General features: G+C 44.4%; 1 protein-coding gene across 5 annotated transcripts in view; it reads right to left on the reverse strand.

The window, feature by feature from the left end:
• Positions 1–20,922, reverse strand: part of ZNF652 (zinc finger protein 652) — a 210,184-nt gene that overhangs the window by 113,512 nt on the left and 75,750 nt on the right. For 4 of the 5 annotated variants that reach the window (XM_063959854.1, XM_063959855.1, XM_063959857.1 and 1 more), the window contains 2 exons: positions 3,937–5,008; positions 2,788–2,814 (listed from right to left, as the gene is read on the reverse strand). In XM_063959854.1, the coding sequence (XP_063815924.1) occupies positions 2,788–2,814; positions 3,937–4,887 (978 nt within the window). In that variant the 5' untranslated portion in view covers positions 4,888–5,008. The remainder of the gene's footprint in view (positions 1–2,787; positions 2,815–3,936; positions 5,009–20,922) is intronic. The other variant, XM_063959858.1, reaches the window with a different exon arrangement.

Below are 20,922 nucleotides of genomic sequence, written 5' to 3' on the forward strand. Positions count from 1 at the left end.
CCCCCCCCCCAGCGCCCTGCACCCATCAGTGACCGGAGTGTGTGGTGTGCTAAGGGAGCAATGGCGCACAGCTGCAGTGCTGTGCGCTACCTTAATGAAGACCGGAGTCTTCAGCCGCCGATTTTCAACTTCTCTTCGTTCTTCTGGCTCTGCAAGGGGGACGGCGGCGCGGCTCCGGGACCGGACGACCGAGAACTGGGCCTGTGTTCGATCCCTCTGGAGCTAATGGTGTCCAGTAGCCTTAGAAGCCCAAGCTAGCTGCAAGCAGGTAGGTTCGCTTCTCTCCCCTCAGTCCCACGTAGCAGTGAGTCTGTTGCCAGCAGATCTCACTGAAAATAAAAAACCTAACAAATACTTTCTTTTCTAGGAAGCTCAGGAGAGCCCCTAGGGTGCATCCAGCTCTGGCCGGGCACAGATACTAACTGAGGTCTGGAGGAGGGGCATAGAGGGAGGAGCCAGTGCACACCAGATATAGTACCTAATCTTTCTTTTAAGAGTGCCCAGTCTCCTGCGGAGCCCGTCTATACCCCATGGTCCTTACGGAGTACCCAGCATCCACTAGGACGTCAGAGAAATAGCAAAGAAGTTGTTTATGAATATATGTTTAAATACCAATTCCCTGATCTGGCTGTCAGGGATCGGGACATTGTCCCAATATATCTGTAATGTATGCATGCCAGTAAGCTACCATCTTTGAAAGTCATTTATCAGCAGAGATATAGGATTCATTGGGATGGATTCAAATGTTCCCCCCTCCCGCCGGCTGTATTCTGTTACTGCAGATGGGCGCAACAACTTTATTTCAGCTTGCTACCCCCAGAGGTAGCGAGCTGAAATTCGTGTAAAGAGACCACTTTGGGCTCCCAAACGGGTCTCTTCACGATCGCGCCCATTACTTTAGACAGGTTGACGCGCCTAAACCCGACTGTAATCAGCGCGATAGCAGGGCACATTTAAATATCGCCCCTCTATCTCCCGTCACTTTAGACGGGGGATAGCGAATGTGATAGGATTTGAATCAGGCCCACTATGTTGAGACGATAATGTCGACATTCAGCAAGTCAGCCTGACATTATGTTAACTTTTTCATAATGTTGACATTGCGAATGGAGACAGTACTATTTAACACACCCTAATTACAGCCTAACCCTAAAAGCATGTGTCGACATTCACAATGTTGACATTCTAACCATGCTGACACATTATCTGTTGACATTTAGAACATGCCGACAATCAGGTCCTGAAATTTTGATTGTCCACATCTTAACTGGAACCCGGTTCCTAGAATGACAGTTTATAAATAAACGGATTGTGAAATTGTGTCTAATGCAAATGCTATTTGTACAATGCAGAAGCGCCTTGTTAGCTCCCAAAGATATATAAATAAGGGTATCTGCACTATAAAGTTCATTTAATATAAAACTAAAGGCATCCTATGTCGATTTTGTGTATAACAAATGCATAGATTTAATCTATTTAATTATCAGACCACATGTACCCAGAACAATCTATTCCAAACAATTATTCATACATTGTTTATGACAAGCCCATATGATCATTGAGATCCACATTGCACAATGGATATCTGGATCTGTTCTAATTTGGCCACACACTTAAGTGGGGGAACGGAGAAATCGGAGATCAGAGGTAAAAGTAGAACTGCAAGATGCCATAGGACATTTATTGTCGTGAGTAAACGGCCAGCTACATTTACAAAGGATTTTAATCAGTCTCAATCCTCTATAGCAGTAGGTGGAATAGTATAAATGTAGCAATTTTAGGTAACTGTTGAGGACTTGCTGATATTGGCCACCCTATAGACTGGTAACCAGGTAGATCTCATTGGTTTGTCCAACTGCATGTTTGAGCAACCTGGAAGTGCAGGACCTGGAAATAGCACCCAGCTCTTAAAGTTCCCCCAGCACTTCACAGTTTCAAGTAAGCTGCACCAGACATGCAAATAGGCTAAATAAACTAATACGATTTTCAGTTCTATTAAATGAAATGAAGTCACAGAAGTTTTTCACAAATTATTATTTGTACAAAAACACCAGTCTCAACTAGTAAACAGAAAGCTTTTAGATACTCATGATAGATCAACACGAAATGCAGTAAAAATAGCCCTTTTGAGTATAGGCATCTTATATCCACATAAATTAGCTGGTTACATGATGGCTGTACACATGACCAGGGTCATGTGCTCACAATATTATCCATCTGTCCTAATTATTTTGGATGGAAACACGGGCAGCCATTTTGGACATACACACAGAGCAATTAGCTACCAATGTATTTTATAACTGAAATCACAATACACAAGTGCAAATTTAGTTCTTGGCAATAAGAATATTTTTATCTTTAGAATAGGAATGATTGGTTGCTGATTAAATACAATTGAAAGAACACTGGGAAAGAAAAACAATAAAAAAACAAAAGCAACTGGCTTCTAGAACAGAGAAAATGGACCCACACGATCAAATATAAAAAAGTCAAAATCTTCCATTATGTGCAAAATATAAATGTTTTTTGAGAGGTTAACTCTTTATAAAAGACCTTAAATAAATATTTCAGAAACCAGGGGCATAATGTATTTTTATAATAAACCAAAACAATAATAAAAGCGCTACTGACATTTCAAGTATATTTAGTCAAGTCTGTTATAAACACTGGTGTTGGTTCTACTGTGGACTTCAGGCTAAAATATTGTGTATCCATCAACAGAACAATACATACAAATAAATGCCCTGGGGGGCCCATCATGGCTGCCTCCAGATGCTATTTACTCACCATCTTTGGGACCAGATTACAGGAACCCTGTTTGAAGGAAAGAAGTTTTACATATGCGGTCTTAGGAATGACCATAATAAAAATAATAAACAAAACTGAATTGTTGACTGTTTCCCAATAAAGTTATCAAAGTAGGCAAACAATAATATATTATGATTTGCGACCATGTTCATAAAAGATTCTGTTTGGCAGATCACCTAAAGTCCACCTAAAAGGATGGCCATCGATCTTTTACTATATCTAAGTGTAATATCAAGTAGGGCTCAAAATAAACCGTACAGTAACTAAATATTGTTACATTGGTCACTTAAGTAAAAAAGCATAATAAATGTAAAAAATAAATATTTTTCTAAGATTTTAAGAAATCAGAAAACCCTAAATTACATAAATGATAAGATTACAGAAGCCATGGAAAGATGTAGTAAGTTTATGTACGGAATGTAACCGCTACAGTTTAACAATGATGGCAGTAGATCAGTATCTGTTGCCTACCCAGTGGAGTCCGACATTTGTAGATTAAGCCATTGTCAATAAGGACGGAACCTACCAAATCAAAATTAACAATGCAGTCTACTGATGCACTAGGAAACACTGACATCACTTGGGGCTAAATTAATCAAATCTTGAAGAGAGAAAGTGGTGAGCGATAAAGTACTAACCAATCAGCTAACGGCATTTTTCGAGCACAGCCTGCAAAACGGTAGTTAGTAGAGGATTGGTTGATACTTTCTCTCTCTACAAGATCTAATAAATCTCCTTTGTAAATTTCTAAACTGCATCATGAATAATAGTTCAGAAAACGAAATGTCTGCCTGCCCTGTGCACTTAAGAGGAATGCTACAGTTTAAGTTTGCTCTCAACTAGTCTAAAATGCATTCTGTTCTGTGCCCTCTATGCAGATGCAAAGTAGCGGAGATCATAATGATCCAACAGTTATCTCAAACAGAAGGATGGTGTTTAAGCACCATTGTGTTTTTCAGGTGCTGCTCAAGTCTGTTATATATCCTCCATTACAGGTGTCTCTGCTCTGTAATTCACAGCAATTGGCACCTCAAACAGCAGTGTGATTAAGCCTTAAAGCATTAATGAGATACATTTCAAACCTTTCATATTTTATGTTACAGAAATAGCATCTGATGTTAGACATACCTGAATGTTCTTTTCACAGTCTGTCTGAAGATGTAGAGACAACTCACTCTCCAGGACAAACTTCTTGCCACACTTATCACAAATTTGCATCCGTCGGTGCGTAACATTCATATGTTTTTCCAAATACCATCGTGTGTTGAAAACCCGAGGACATTTGTCACAAGTAAGAGTCTCCTTCTCCTCAACCTTTCCCTTGTCAGTAGGAGATTTAGGTTCTTTGGGAGTCTTCTTTTTGCGCTTGGGAGCCTCACTTTTAACTTGTTCATTATTGGGGTTGGCAAGTGTAGTTCCATCACTAGCCAACATTTTGGAGTTTTCAGTTTTTTGGTCCTGGTTCACATGTTCCATATTGGTCTGATTTCCACCAGTTTGGGATTCATTTTCTTCATCCTCATGGCTGTCTTGCTCGTCCTCTCCAGATTCACCTCCCTCCTCATCACTACTGGTTTTTAAGTGGGAGGACTCCTTGGCTACACCTTTATCTGCTTTGGAGACATTTAATGTTTGGTTATTGAGGTTCACTTCCACAATTATCTGTTCTCTCTTGTAATTCACATCATCCTCATCTTCTTCCTCCTCATCGTCATCATCATCATCGTCGTCGTCCTCTGATTCACCAGAATTTTGTCTCTCCCCTTTAACAGGTCGAACATCATTGGCTGGCTTATTGTCCCTAAAAAATGACTGCTGTTCTTGTTCAAGGAGATGTGGCTTGCCTACTTTAGTGTCCATCATAACTGAATAAGGTCCACCTGTCTCTCTTTTAAATTGCTTATTTGACAGATCAAGTTCTTGATTTGTACTATGGTAAAATGATGTTGGAACACCAACTCGCAATGGGTCATCAAGTCCCATCCCAGAAATATCTGAAGGGCGACCATCCAGCAATTTTTGGCAGGAGTTGGCTGCCTGACCCATTGGGTCAGGCTGAAGGTTTGAAGGTCGCAACATTTATAAATGTTTAGAGTAACTGCAAAGTATATGGAAAGATGTTAATAAGACACTTTTCTTGAATGCTGTACTTTAGGAATCCAGGGTCAATTTAGACCTTATGGTCCATGGAAAGCCTTTCCTGCAAAAACAAAAGCACATAATTAGCTTAAATAACTACTTTCTTATTAAATGGGTACCTAAATTACACACAGAATAGTGTAGGAATTATAATACAGGTTGAGGTTTAACTCGATGGACATTTTGTCTTTTTCCAACCTTCAATTTAGTTAGGCTCAATCTGACGGCTTGGAAGCAGTGGACTGGAGCAGTGTGGTAAATAGGGGACACACGATGTAATCAATCAGGTTACTGTGTATAGGGCACCTGACTAAACTGTTTAAGTTGCTAATAAATCCTAACAGTGCTCTCCTTTCCAGTTATGCTGACCTGGTTTTTCAGTATGGCAATTCTTGACTCCCTATTGAGCAGCACAAAGGTAAGGGTCTATACTTACATTTTTTTAGTGTGATCGTTAAACAAGACAGGTAGTTCAACAGACTAAAGGTGTGTACACACGGTGAGATTTTTTCTTGAGATTTTGACTATATAGTCAAAATCGCAAGAAAAGTTAGTGCAAATCGCAAGGTGAAAGTCACCTTGCGATCCCGATGCGCGGCCCCGCCAGGTCGGCATCGCAAGAAAAGATAGACTGTGCAGGCAAGTCAATCCCTGCTAGATCGGTGTACTACAGGTATCTAGTTCATCTCACATGTCAATGACATCTCTAAGGTACAAATGTAGCAATATTTTCTATACAATTTCACTTATATAGCTTGCATCGTCTCAATGAACATGTTCATTCTGCATTTCATCAGACTAAGGTACAAATGTAGCAATATAGCAATGTAGCAATATTTTCTATACAATTTCACTTATATAGCTTGCATCGTCTCAATGAACATGTTCATTCTGCATTTCTAAAGCTTATAACAAGCTTATTTCTTACATTCCATCTCATACAGAGTGTATTCTATAATGCTTTTCACAGAAGCAGTTTTTCCACTGATTTATGCAACTGCAGAACTCAAGCAACAGTGGGGGAAGGGCCCTTGGGCTTAACAGACTGTGAAATAGCTGATTATTAAGAGAAATATAATCACAAAAGGAGAAGTCATTCTTTACAGAAACCCATATCAGTCCATGGAGACTAGTCACATGGGGGAAAATGGTCCAATCAAAGCAACAGCAAGTATCCCTCTTGTCTGGCAAAGAACAGATTATAAATGCAGCTGTATGAACAAGGCAGGCTAATGTTGTGGATGCAGTCCCAATAGTACAGCTAATAACAGGGACAGAGCATAAAGGACCAGTGTCAGAGAGGCACAGAGAAGTGAACTGACAGTACCATGGTAAAACAGCTGCAAAATGGAGGAGCAATTATTTTATTAGCGTCAAATATTTTTCTGGTGTCATTTAAAGAGTTTAATTTTAGCTGTACATTAAATTGCAAATGTAAATTAAAGTAGTCACTGGTGCACTTAACTTCAGAGTTATTTAGTTATCGGGATATATTTTTGATATTTAGAAGTTTAATATGTAATAGGTTATGTCATATACTAAATGCACACGCTAGCTAAAAATGCTCTTAAACAAAAATAAGATTTTAAACCTACCGGTAAATCTTTTTCTCGTAGTCCGTAGAGGATGCTGGGGACTCCGTAAGGACCATGGGGATAGACGGGCTCCGCAGGAGACATGGGCACTTTAAGAAAGACTTTAGATCTGGGTGTGCACTGGCTCCTCCCTCTATGCCCCTCCTCCAGACCTCAGTTAGAGAAACTGTGCCCAGAGGAGATGGACAGTACGAGGAAAGGATTTTTGTTAATCCAAGGGCAAGATTCATACCAGCCACACCGATCATACCATATAACTTGCTTATCTATTAAACAGTCAACAGTATGAAAAAACAACGTAGCATCAGTCCCAAACTGATGAAACTCTAACATAACCCTTATGTAAACAAAACTATATACAAGTCTTGCAGAATGTTGTCCGCAGTTGGGACGGGCGCCCAGCATCCTCTACGGACTACGAGAAAAAGATTTACCGGTAGGCTTAAAATCTTATTTTCTCTTATGTCCTAGAGGATGCTGGGGAATCCGTAAGGACCGTGGGGATTATACCAAAGCTCCCAAACGGGTGGGAGAGTGCGGATGACTCTGCAGCACCGAATGAGCAAACATGAGGTCCTCCTCAGCCAGGGTATCAACTTATAGAACTTTGCAGAGGTGTTTGAACCCGACCAAGTAGCAGCTCAGCATAGTTGTAGTGCCGAGACGCCTCGGGCAGCCGCCCAAGATGAGCCCACCTCCCTGGTGGAATGGGTCCTAACCGATTTAGGTAACGGCAATCCAGCCGTAGAATGAGCCTGCTGAATCGTGTTACAGATCCAGCGAGCAATAGTCTGCTTAGAACGCAGGAGCACCAAGCTTGTTGGCAGCATAAAGGATAAACAGAGCCTCTGTTTTCCTAACTCGAGCCGCCCTGGCCACGTAAATTTTCAAAGCCCTGACTACATCCAGGGACTCGGAATCCTCCAAGTCTCGCGTAGCCACAGGCACCACAATGGGTTGGTTCATATGAAAAGATGACACCACCTTAGGCAAGAACTGAGGACGGGTCCGCAATTCTGCTCTATCCATATGGAAAACCAGATTGGGGCTTTTATGAGACAAAGCAGCCAATTACGACACTCGCCTAACCGAAGCCAAGGCTAATAACATGACCACTTTCCAAGTGAGATATTTTAATTCTACTGTTTGAAGTGGTTCAAACCAGTGCGACTTAATGAACCTCAACACCACGTTAAGGTCCCAAGGCACCACCGGAGGTATAAAGGGAGGCTGAATATGTAACACTCCCTTCACAAACGTCTGTACTTCTGGAAGAGAAGCTAGTTCTTTTTGGAAGAAAATAGATAAGGCCGAAATCTGAACCTTAATGGAGCCTAATTTTAGGCCCAAATTCACTCCAGTCTGTAGGAAGTGAAGGAGACGGCCCAGATGGAATTCCTCCGTAGGAGCATTTCTGGCCTCACACCAAGAAACATATTTTCGCCATATCCAGTGATAATGTTTAGCTGTTACGTCCTTCCTGGCCTTTATCAGCGTAGGAATGACCTCATCTGGAATGCCCTTTTCCGCTAGGATTCTGCGTTCAACCGCCATGCCATCAAACGCAGCCACGGTAAGTCTTGGAACAGACAGGGCCCCTGTAGCAACAGGTCTTCCCTGAGAGGAAGAGGCCACAGATCTTCCGTGAGCAATTCCAGTAGGTCTGGATACCAGGTCCTTTGTGGCCAATCCGGAACAATGAGAATTGTTCTCAATCCTCTTTTTGTTATTATTCTCAAAACCTTGGGTATGAGAGGAAGAAAAGGAAAAACAGACCAACTTGAACACCCACGGTGTCACTAGGGCATCTACCGCCACCGCCTGAGGGTCTTTTGACCTGGCGCAATACCTTTGTAGCTTTTTGTTGAGGCGGGACGCCATCATGTCTATCTGGGGCAGTCCCCACCGAGTTGCAATTTGTGCGAAGACTTCCTGATGAAGTCCCCACTCTCCCGGATGTAGGTCGTGTCTGCTGAGGAAGTCTGCTTCCCAGTTGTCTACTACCGGAATGAACACTGCTGACAGTGCGCTTACATGAGTTTCCGCCCAGCGAAGAATCCTGGTGGCTTCCGCCATCGCTCCTCTGCTCCTTGTGCCGCCTTGGCGGTTTATATGAGCCACTGCTGTGATGTTGTCTGACTGGATCAGCACCGGTTGGTCGCGAAGTAAGGTCTCCGCTTGACGTAGGGCGTTGTATATGGCCCTCAGTTCCAGGATGTTGATGTGAAGACAAGTTTCTTGACTTGACCACAGACCTTGAAAATGTCTTCCCTGCGTGACTGCTCCCCACCCTCGGAGGCTCGCGTCCGTGGTCACCAGGATCCAGTCCTGAATGCCGAACCTGCGGCCCTCTAGAAGGTGAGCACTCTGCAGCGACCATAGGAGTGATACCCGGGCTCTGGGAGACAGGGTGATTAACTGAAGAATTTGTAGATGTGACCGGGACCACTTTAGTAGGTCCCATTGGAAAATTCTCGCATGGAACCTGCTGAAGGGAATGGCTTCGTATGATGCCACCATCTTTCCCAGGACTCGAGTGCAGTGATGCATTGATACTTGTTTCGGCTTCAATAGGTTCTTGACGAGACTCATGAGTTCCTGAGCTTTTTCTATTGGAATAAAAACCCTTTTCTGCTCTGTATCCAGAATCATGCCCAAGAAGGGCAGACGAGTCGTAGGAGTTAACTGTGACTTCGGGATATTGAGAATCCAGCCGTGTTGCTGTAACCCCTTCAGTGAAAGTGAGACGCTGTTCAGCAACTGCTCTCTTGATCTCGCTTTTATGAGGAGATCGTCCAAGTACGGGATAATTGTGACACCCTGCTTTCGCAGGAGTACCATCATCTCCGCCATTACCTTGGTGAAAATCCTCGGGGCTGTGGAAAGCCCAAATGGCAACGTCTGAAATTGGTAATGACAATGCTGTACCGCAAATCTCAGGTACGCCTGGTGAGGTGGATAAATGGGGACATGAAGGTATGCATCCTTTATGTCCAGAGATACCATAAAATCCCCCCCTTCCAGGCTGGCGATGACCGCTCTCAGCGATTCCATCTTGAATTTGAACCGTTTTAAGTATAGGTTCAGGGATTTAAAATTTAAAATTGGTCTGACCGAACCGTCCGGTTTCAGTACCTCAAACAGGGCTGAGTAATATCCCTTCCCTCGTTGAAGCAGGGGAACCTTGACCACCACCTTTTGAAGGCACAACTTGTGAATTGCATTTAAGACTATCTCCCTTTCTGGGGAAGAAGTTGGTAGAGCAGATTTGAAAAACCGGCGAGGAGGCATCTCGTCGAATTCCAGCTTGTATCCCTGAGAAACAACTTGCAATGCCCAGGGATCCACCTGTGAGTGAACCCAGATGTGGCTGAAAATTCGAAGACGTGCCCCCACTGGGGCGAACTCCCTCAGGGGAGCCCCAGCGTCATGCAGTGGATTTTGTAGAGGCCGGTGAGGACTTCTGCTCTTGGGAACCAGCTGTGTTGTGCAGCTTTTTCCCTCTGCCCTCACCTCTGGCAAGAAAGGACGATCCTCGTACTCTTTTGCTTTATTGGAACGAAAGGACTGCATTTGATAATGTGGCGCTTTCTTAGGTTGTGAGAGACATAAGGCAAAAAATTCGATTTACCTGCCGTAGCTGTGGAGACCAGGTCCGAGAGACCTTCCCCAAACAATTCCTCACCCTTGTAAGGTAAAATCTCCATATGTCTTTTTGAGTCGGCATCACATGTCCACTGCCGGGTCCATAGGACTCGTCTAGCAGAAATTGACATAGCGTTTATTCTGGAACCCAGTAAACTAATGTCTCTTTGAGCATCTCTCATATAAAAGACAGCATCCTTTATATGGCCTAGGGTCAATAAAATGGTATCCTTAGGGTCTCAATTTCCGCTGATAAGGAATCTGTCCATGCTGCTACAGCGCTACAAACCCAGGCCGACGCAATTGCTGGTCTGAGTAAAGTACCAGAATGTGTGTAGATGGACTTCAAGGTAACCTCCTGCTTGCGGTCAGCAGGATCCTTGAGGGTAGCCGTATCTTGGGATGGCAGCGCTATCTTTTTTGATAAGCGTGTCAAAGCTTTGTCTACCCTAGGGGAGGATTCCCACCGTATCCTGTCTGCTGGTGGGAAAGGGTACGCCATAAGAATCCTTCTGGGAATCTGCAGTTTTTTGTCTGGAGATTCCCACGCTTTTTCACATAATTCGTTCAACTCATGTGAGGAGGGAAAGTTACCTCAGGCTTCTTTCCCTTATACATGTGTACCCTCGTGTCAGGGACAGGGGGTTCCTCTGTGATATGCAACACCTCTTTTATTGCAATAATCATATATCGAATACATTTAGCCACTTTTGGCTGTAACTTTGCATCATCGTAGTCGACACTGGAGTCCGAATCCGTGTCGGTATCTGTGTCTCCTATTTGGGATAGTGGGCGCTTCTGAGACCCTGAAGGTCCCGGCGAAATAGGGACAGACATGGGTTGACTCCCTGACTGCTCCTTAGCTTCAGCTTTGTCTAATCTATTGTGCAATAAGTTCACACTAGCACTTAAAACATTCCACATATCCATCCAGTCAGGTGTCGGCACCGCCGACGGAGACCTCACATTCATATGCTGCTCCTCCTCCCTAGGTGAGCCTACCTCAGACATGTTGACACACGCGTACCGACACACCACACACACAGGGAACCTCTTATCTGAAGATAGTTTCCCCACCAGGCCCTTTGGAGAGACAGAGAGAGAGTATGCCAGCACACACCCCAGCGCTATATGACCCTGGAAAAAAACACTAAATGTTTACCCAGTAGCGCTGTTTATACTTTATATCCGCCAAATTTGTGCCCCCCCCCCCCCCACCCCTCACCGTGTATTAGCAGGGGAGAGTCCGGGGAGCGCTGTGCTGTGGAGAAAAATAGCGCTGGTGAGTGCTGAGGGAGAAGCCACGCCCCCTCGGCGACAAGCTTCTGTTCCGCTCAGAATTCCTGAAAACTGGCGGGGGCTCTGTTATATACATGTACAGTGCCCATCTGTACATGTATATACTTATTTTGCCAATGGAGAGGTTATATTGCTGCCCAGGGCGCCCCCCCTGCGCCCTGCACCCTTACAGTGACCGCAGTGTGTGAGGTGTATGGGAGCAATGGCGCACAGCTTTACTGCTGTGCGTTACCTCAGTGAAGATCATGAAGTCTTCTGCCGCCTCTGAAGTCTTCTTTTCTTCTCATACTCACCCGGCTTCTATCTTCCGGCTCTGCGAGGACGACGAGGGTGAGACCTGCGTACCAATCCCTCTGGAGCTAATGGTGTCCAGTAGCCTAAGAAACAGAGCCTTGAAACTCACAGAAGTAGGTCTGTTTCTCTCTCCTCAGTCCCTCGATGCAGGGAGTCTGTTGCCAGCAGGCTCCCTGAAAAAAAAAACCTAACAAATATATACTTTCTGACAGGAAGCTCAGGAGAGCTCCCTGTAGTGCACCCATCTCCTCTGGGCACAGTATCAAACTGAGGTCTGGAGGAGAGGCATAGAGGGAGGAGCCAGTGCACACCCAGATCTAAAGTCTTCTTAAAGTGCCCATGTCTCCTGCGGAGCCAGTTTATCCCCATGGTCCTTACGGAGTCCCCAGCATCCTCTAGTACATAAGAGAAATGCACAATAATAACTTGGAAACATGGGGAGGTGGGAGTGAAATTCAAAGGTATGTGGCCACCCAAACGTAACGGGCGCCCATTGGAGCAATTCAATTGCCCCCTCCCCACAGACATTAATTTCAGAGTTCTTGTCATGAGAAAAACACACACACATACAGGAATGCAGTTCTAAAGAAAACAAAGCAAACAAAATCTGTAGCAGGAGAGACATTCAATAATCACATTATTATGCACACCTGCTCGTTAATGTAAATATCTAATCAGACAATCATGTGACAGTAATGGGCCTTACACACTATGCGATCCGCCGCCGAGCTACCCGACGGCGGATACGGCCGACCCAGCGGCGGGGAGAAGTGACGGGGGCAGTGAAGTTTCTTCACTCTCCCCGTCACCAGAGCAGTGCATGTTAATATGGACGAGATTGTCCATATTGGCCTGCATGCATAAGTGACCCGGCACCAACGATTAACGAGCGCGGTGCCGCACATCGTTAATCGTTGGTCACTGCACGATATGAACGAGTTCTCGTTCATTAATGAATGAGAACGTTCATATCGTGCAGTGAGATCTGTTTAAGTGTGTAGGGTCCATAACTCAATGCATAAAAGCAGGCTAAAATGGACAAGCAGTAGAGTTGTTGTTTCAACAAAACACCAGAATGGCTAAGAAATATAATCTAAATGATCTTGATTTTGAAATGATTGTTTGTACAGTAACAGAGATGGTCCGAGCATCTCAGAAATTGCAGAATCCCTGGGATCTCACACAATGTTCTCTAGAGTTAACAGAGAATTGAGAACAAAACAAAAAACATCCAGTGAGCAGCAGTTCTGTGGGCAGAAAACTCCTTGTTGTTATTTATTTATTTATTAACAGTTTCTTATATAGCGCAGCAAATTCCGTTGCGCTTTACAATTTGAAATAACAATTACAAACTGGGTGATAACAGTCATAGAGGTAGGAAGGCCCTGCTCGCAAGCTTACAATCTATAGGCATATGTACATAAGGAAAGGTGCTATCTATTGCATAGAATGAGAAGACATGTGAGGATATGTGTGGACTGTACAGAGTGGATGTAATTTGATAGCAAGGTTTATGAAAGTTATGTGGGCGGTTCAGGAATTTGATACGCTTGCCTAAAGAGGTGAGTTTTGAGGGAACGCTTGAAGGTTTGGAGACTAGAGGAGAGTCTTATTGTGTGTGGTAGGGCATTCCACAGAGTGGGTGCAGCCCGATGAAAGTCCTGCAGTCGTGAGTGGGAGCGAGTAATGAGTGTGGATGAGAGACGCAGGTCTTGTGAAGAGCGCAGAGGTCGGGTGGGGAGATATTTTGTGATAAGCGAAGTGATGTACGTTGGTGTAGTTTGATTAATGGCCTTGTGTGTGAGTAAAAGTATTTTATATTGAATGCGGTAGAATACAGGTAACCAATGGAGGGACTGACAGAGTGGATCTGCAGACGATGAACGTCTAGCGAGGAAGATAAGCCTCGCCGCTGCATTCAGAATGGATTGTAGTGGTGAGAGTCTCGTTTTGGGAAGACCAGTTAGGAGACTATTGCAATAATCAATGCGGGAGATAATGAGAGCGTGGATTAGAGTTTTAGCAGTGTCTTGTGTAAGGTATGGTCGTATTTTGGATATGTTTTTTAGATGCATGTAACATGATCTTGAGACAGATTGAATGTGGGGAACAAAGGACAGATCAGAGTCAAGGATGACACCTAGGCAGCGAGCTTGTGGGGTAGGGTAGATAGTCGAGTTTTCAACAGTGATAGAGATATCAGGTTGGTACCTACTATTGGCCGGTGGAAATATAATTAACTCTGTCTTTGAAATATTAAGTTTGAGGTGGCGAGATGTCATCCAGGATGAGATAGCAGAAAGGCATTCAGTGACACGGTCCAGTACAGATAGGGACAAGTCAGGGGAGGATAGGTAGATTTGAGTATCATCTGCGTACAGATGATACTGAAAACCAAAAGAGCTGATTAGTTTACCAAGAGATGAGGTATAGATAGAGAAAAGCAGAGGACCCAAGACTGAACCTTGCGGTACTCCAACTGAAAGAGGTAGCGAAGAGGAGGTAGATTCAGAGAAGCGAACACTGAAGGAGCGATTAGATAGGTACGAGAGGAACCAAGAAAGGGCTGTGTCTTTAAGACCTAGGGATTGTAGTGTCTGTATGAGAAGAGAGTGGTCTACAGTGTCAAATGCAGCAGATAGATCTAGAAGAATAAGTAGTGAGTAGTGGCCTTTAGACTTCGTAGTGACCAAATCATTAACCACTTTAGTCAGTGCCGTCTCTGTGGAATGTTGGGAACGGAAGCCTGACTGAAGTGGGTCCAACAGAGTGTATGAGTTAAGAAAGTGTGTGAGTCGAGTGTAGGCAAGTCTCTCAAGTAGCTTAGAAAGACAAGGGAGCTGAGAGATAGGGCGGTAGTTTGAGAGAGCATTAGGGTCAGAATTTTGTTTTTTTAAAATGGGAGTAATAACTGCATGCTTGAAGAGTGAAGGAAAAATACCAGTAGAGAGAGAGAGATTACAGATGTTAGTTAAGGTAGGGATGAGCACCAGAGACAGAGCTTTACTTATTTGTGAGGGTAAAGGATCAAGAGGAGAGGTAGTAGAGAAGCAGGATGAGAAGAGTGATGATACTTCATCTTCATTTGTGGGATCAAATGAAGAAAGAGTGCCAGAGGGTTCAGGTAAAGAACGGAGCAGGTCACTGGCTGCCGAAGAGCATACCATTTCATCTCGGATCTTATCAATCTTCTCCTTGAAGTAGGAAGCAAGATCCTGTGCCTTGATAGTGGCTGGTGGGGTAGGTGCGGGAGGATTCAGAAGTGATTTAAATGTATTAAAGAGTCGTTTGGGGTTAGAGGCTTGAGCAGAGATAAGAGTTTGGAAATATGTTTGTTTGGCAATGTCCAGGGTATTTTTATAAGAATGGTAGACTGTCTTATATGTGAGGAAGTCACTTGAAATACGAGATTTACGCCACTGACGTTCAAGTTTTCGTGTGAGTTTTTGTAGTTGTCTTGTTAATTTGGAGTGCCATGGTTGACATCTAGGCCTACGTGGAGTGTGATGGGTAGCTGGAGCCACTTCATCAAGGGCTAGTTCTAGAGTCTTATTAAGGTGTGATACAGCCATCTCAGGAGAGGTGAATGCAGAAATAGGTGAAAGCAGTTGTTGGAGTGAAGTGGAAAGTTCTTGAAGATTAATTGTGTTAATATTTCTGCGAGTTTGTTATGGGGAATATAAAGAATGGTTCAAGATAAGATGCTGTGACAGTAACTAAAATAACCATGCATTAAACCAGTAGTATGCAGAAGAGCATCCCTGAATGCACATGAACTTCAGGAGCTTCAACAGAGAAACGGGACAGTTAAAGATTGGATAAACATTGACTGGCCCAATAAATATCTATTTATGTATACACATTGAGATTGCATGGTCAGAAATTCCATGCTGGTGTTGGTACAATGGTGTGGGGAATGTTTTTGTGCGACACATTAGGCACCTTAATACCAACGGAGCATATACTTTAATGGCCACAGCCTGAGTATTGTTACAAATCAGGTAGATCTCTTTATAGCAACGGCCTACCTGTCATCTAACTGCTACAGAATAATACAAATGTCAAAAAGGGGTGGTATTCAGTATGCCGGCTGTTGGCATCACAGTGTCGGAATCCCGACACTCAGCATACTGACAACGCTTCTCCCTCTTGGGGGTCCACAACCCCACTGGAGGGAGAATAAATAGCGTGCGCGCCACCGTGCCCGCAGCATGGCAAGCGCAGATTGCCCACAAGGGGCTCATTTGCGCTCGCCCAGCTGTCGGTATGCTGGCGGTCGGGATCCCGGTGCCGGTATGCTGACCACCGAGATCCCGGACGCCGGCATACCATACTACACCCGTCAAAAAGCAGACGCCATTTCAAGCTGGTTCCACAAACATGACAAACAAAACAGTGTTCTCCAAGGACCCGCACAGGCACCAAATCGTAATGTAATAATGTACCTTTGGTTTGTGGTGGAATGGTAGACTCAAAGTAGTATATTTACTAAAGTGTGGGGTTATAGAGGTGGACATGTTGCCCATAGCAACCAATCAGATTCTACTTATTTATCTAGAAGTTAAGAATGTAATTGGTTGCTATGGGCAACATCACTTCTATAAACCCCCACTTTAGTAAATATATGCCACATTGTGCAAAGTGCAGCAATTGCGTGATGCCATCATGCAACAGTATCATTAAATTAATATTTGTAGAACCTTGCTGAATCCATGAAATGATGGAAAAGGCGCATCCTGTCCAGTACAAGCAATCTTACTAGATTGCTTAGAAATTAAGCATGGATCAGTCCATCTGTATGCCCACAGCGATGCGCGTCCCCGCGCGTTGCTATCGCTGACCCTAGATTTGGCATCGGTGAGGTGAGCATCCCCACCCCCTCGCTCAGCACACATCGCGCTGTGTGTGAGCGGGGGAGAGATGTGTGCTGAGTGTTCTGTGCTAGATCGCTCAGCACACATCTTTGGGAGAAATCTCCCTGTGTGTACCCCCCTTAAGTTTTGTGGGAAAATTGTGCCCCACCTCCTTTCTGATCCAATAAATTCATGCGTTTGTTCCACTGACCGTGTGAAACAATTGAGTGAGGTGATGGTTATGTACAGAGGTAGTGTAATAGAAAGGTGGGAAACTAGTGCGCAATTAAACCAAAAGTGCAGCCAAAGATTAGTGTAATACAGTGTACATCCACAAACACTAAGAAATAGATACAAGAAAAAAAATTACGCATATCTATGGCGCTCAAAGGAAAAAATAGTACACCTTAAAGATAATAAAAAAAGTTGATAATCACCCCTAAGGATTTCCTAAAAGGAGTAGAACTTTGAGATTTCTACTTCTCTTTTTCTTTATTTTATCGGTCTTGATTGGAACCTAAAAGACAATGTAACCTCCTCCACACAGTGTGTGTGTTAGGGTAGACACATAGAAGAGAAGATAGTGCAATAAAACCCTTTTAATGAGCGATTCTAGTCAATCGAATGTTCCTACTCCATGTGACTTGGCGGTGATTGCGGTAGCTATTCCTTGGTAGTGACCTCTCTGTATCCGGATTGAGAGATCACTTTACCAGCCTGCTTTTCCATCTGGGACTGGACCTGAGGGTGGCTGCTGTTCTTCTACCGGTTTGCATGGATATGTTTTTATGCTGAATAAATTTCGTTTGTTTGTAAGTGCTTTGATGTTATTAAATCCTGCATATTTTTAAAAAGGATCATTGCACTATATCTTCTTTCTATTGTTTGTGTCTAAACCTCAAAACACGGATTTTGTGGAGGTAGTCACATTTTTCTAGATTTTCAACATTGTTTGGAATACTATCCTTGGTTAACGGCGACCCTGTGACTGCTAAGCTGTGTGCCTAAAGGAAAGTTATGAGATATGCTGTTTGAATCACATCCGTCTGTAAGTGCATTCGATTGACTAGAATCGCTCATTAAAAGGGTTTTATTGCACTATCTTCTCTTCTATGTGTCTACCCTAACACACACACTGTGTGGAGGAGGTTACATTGTCTTTTAGGTTCCAATCAAGACCGATAAAATAAAGAAAAAGAGAAGTAGAAATCTCAAAGTTCTACTCCTTTTAGGAAATCCTTAGGGGTGATTATCAACTTTTTTTATTATCTTTAAGGTGTACTATTTTTTCCTTTGAGCGCCATAGATATGCGTAATTTTTTTCTTGTATGTACAGAGGTAAGCAAGTGTGAGGTTTGCATCTTATTCACAAGAGTTGCACAATTATTTTTCTTGCACAGATAGGTGGCTTTAGAACTGCTGCTGGATGTGTGGAGTTAATTTTTGTAAGTTTCATAGATAGTGTGATGGTTAGCATTACTGCCTCACAGCAATAAGGTCGTGGGTTCGATTCCAACCATGGCCCTAACAGTTGTATATTCTCCAGGTACTCTGCTTTCCTCTCATAATCCAAAAATATACTGGTAGGTTAACTGGCTCCTAATAAAAATTAACCATAGGGTAAAATAAGATTTTACTTACCGATAAATCTATTTCTCGTAGTCCGTAGTGGATGCTGGGGACTCCGTCAGGACCATGGGGATTAGCGGCTCCGCAGGAGACAGGGCACAAAACTAAAGCTTTAGGATCAGGTGGTGTGTACTGGCTCCTCCCCCTATGACCCTCCTCCAAGCCTCAGTTAGGATACTGTGCCCGGACGAGCGTACACAATAAGGAAGGATATTGAATCCCGGGTAAGACTCATACCAGCCACACCAATCACACCGTATAACTTGTGATCTAAACCCAGTTAACAGTATGACAAACGTAGGAGCCTCTGAACAGACGGCTCACAACAATAACAACCCGATTTTTTTGTAACAATAACTATGTACAAGTATTGCAGACAATCCGCACTTGGGATGGGCGCCCAGCATCCACTACGGACTACGAGAAATAGATTTATCGGTAAGTAAAATCTTATTTTCTCTGACGTCCTAAGTGGATGCTGGGGACTCCGTCAGGACCATGGGGATTATACCAAAGCTCCCAAACGGGCGGGAGAGTGCGGATGACTCTGCAGCACCGAGTGAGAGAACTCCAGGTCCTCCTCAGCCAGGGTGTGCCCCTGACCAAGTAGCAGCTCGGCAAAGTTGTAAAGCCGAGACCCCTCGGGCAGTCGCCCAAGATGAGCCCCCTTCCTTGTGGAATGGGCATTTATATATTTTGGCTGTGGCAGTCCTGCCACAGAATGTGCAAGCTGAATTGTACTACACATTCAACTAGCAATCTTCTGCTTAGAAGCAAGAGCACCCAGTTTTTTGGGTGCATACAGGATAACAGCAAGTCAGTTTTCCTGACTCCAGCCGTCCTGGAAATCTATATTTTCAGGGCCCTGACAACATCTAGCAACTTGGAGTCCTCCAAGTCTCTAGTAGCCGCAGGTACCACAATAAGCTGGTTCAGATGAAACGCTGACACCAACTTAGGGAGAAACTGGGGACGAGTCCGCAGCTCTGCCCTGTCCGAATGGACAATCAGATATGGGCTTTTGTGAGACAAAGCCGCCAATTCTGACACTCGCCTGGCCGAGGCCAGGGCAAACATCATGGTCACTTTCCATGTGAGATATTTCAAATCCACAGATTTGAGCGGTTTAAACCAACGTGATTTGAGGAATCCCAGGACTACGTTGAGATCCCACAGTGCCACTGGAGGCACAAAAGGGGGTTGTATATGCAGTACTCCCTTGTCAAATTTCTGGACTTCAGGAACTGAAGCCAATTCTTTCTGGAAGAAAATCGACAGGGCCGAAATTTGAACCTTAATGGACCCCAATTTGAGGCCCATAGACACTCCTGTTTGCAGGAAATGCAGGAATCGACCGAGTTGAAATTTCTTCGTGGGGCCTTCCTTGCCTCACACCACGCAACATATTTTCGCCACATGTGGTGATAATGTTGTGCGGTCACCTCCTTCCTGGCTTTGACCAGGGTAGGAATGACCTCTTCCGGAATGCCTTTTTCCCTTAGGATCCGGCGTTCAACCGCCATGCCGTCAAACGCAGCCGCGGTAAGTCTTGGAACAGACATGGTACTTGCTGAAACAAGTCCCTTCTTATCGGCAGAGGCCCTGAGTCCTCTGTGAGCATCTCTTGAAGTTCCGGGTACCAAGTCCTTCTTGGCCCATCCGGAGCCACGAGTATAGTTCTTACTCCTCTACGTCTTATAATTCTCAGTACCTTTGGTATGAGAAGCAGAGGAGGGAACACATACACCGACTGGTACACCCCTGGTGTTACCAGAACGTCCACAGCTATTGCCTGAGGGTCTCTTGACCTGGCGCAATACCTGTCCAGTTTTTTGTTCAGGCGGGACGCCATCATGTCCACCTTTGGTCTTTCCCAACGGTGCACAATCATGTGGAAAAAACTTCTCGATGAAGTCCCCACTCTCCCGGATGGAGGTCGTGCTGAGGAAGTCTGCTTCCCAGTTGTCCACTCCCGGAATGAAAACTGCTGACAGTGCTATCACATGATTTTCCGCCCAGCGAAGAATCCTTGCAGTTTCTGCCATTGTCCTCCTGCTTCTTGTGCCGCCCTGTCTGTTTACGTGGGCGACTGCCGTGATGTTGTCCCACTGGATCAATACCGGCTGACCTTGAAGCAGAGGTCTTGCTAAGCTTAGAGCATTGTAAATTGCTCTTAGCTCCAGTATATTTATGCGGAGAGAAGTCCCCAGACTTGATCACACTCCCTGGAAAATTTTTTCCCTGTGTGACTGCTCCCCAGCCTTTCAAGCTGGAATCCGTGGTCACCAGGACCCAGTCCTGAATGCATAACTGTGGCCCTTTAGTAGATGAGCACTCTGCAGCCACCACAGAAGAGACACCCTTGTCCTTGGAGACAGGGTTATCCGCTGATGCATCTGAAGATGCGATCCGGACCATATGTCCAGCAGATCCCACTGAAAAGTTCTTGCGTGAAATCTGCCGAATGGAATCGCTTCGTAAGAAGCCACCATTTTTCCCAGGACCCTTGTGCAATGATGCACTGACACTTTTCCTGGTTTTTTGGAGGATCCTGACTAGCTCGGATAACTCCCTGGCTTTCTCCTCCGGGAGAAACACCTTTTTCTGGACTGTGTCCAGAATCATCCCTAGGGACAGCAGACGTGTCGTCGGAGACAGCT

The sequence above is a fragment of the Pseudophryne corroboree genome, chromosome 3, assembly GCF_028390025.1.
Source record: "Pseudophryne corroboree isolate aPseCor3 chromosome 3, aPseCor3.hap2, whole genome shotgun sequence".
Lineage (NCBI taxonomy): Eukaryota > Metazoa > Chordata > Amphibia > Anura > Myobatrachidae > Pseudophryne > Pseudophryne corroboree.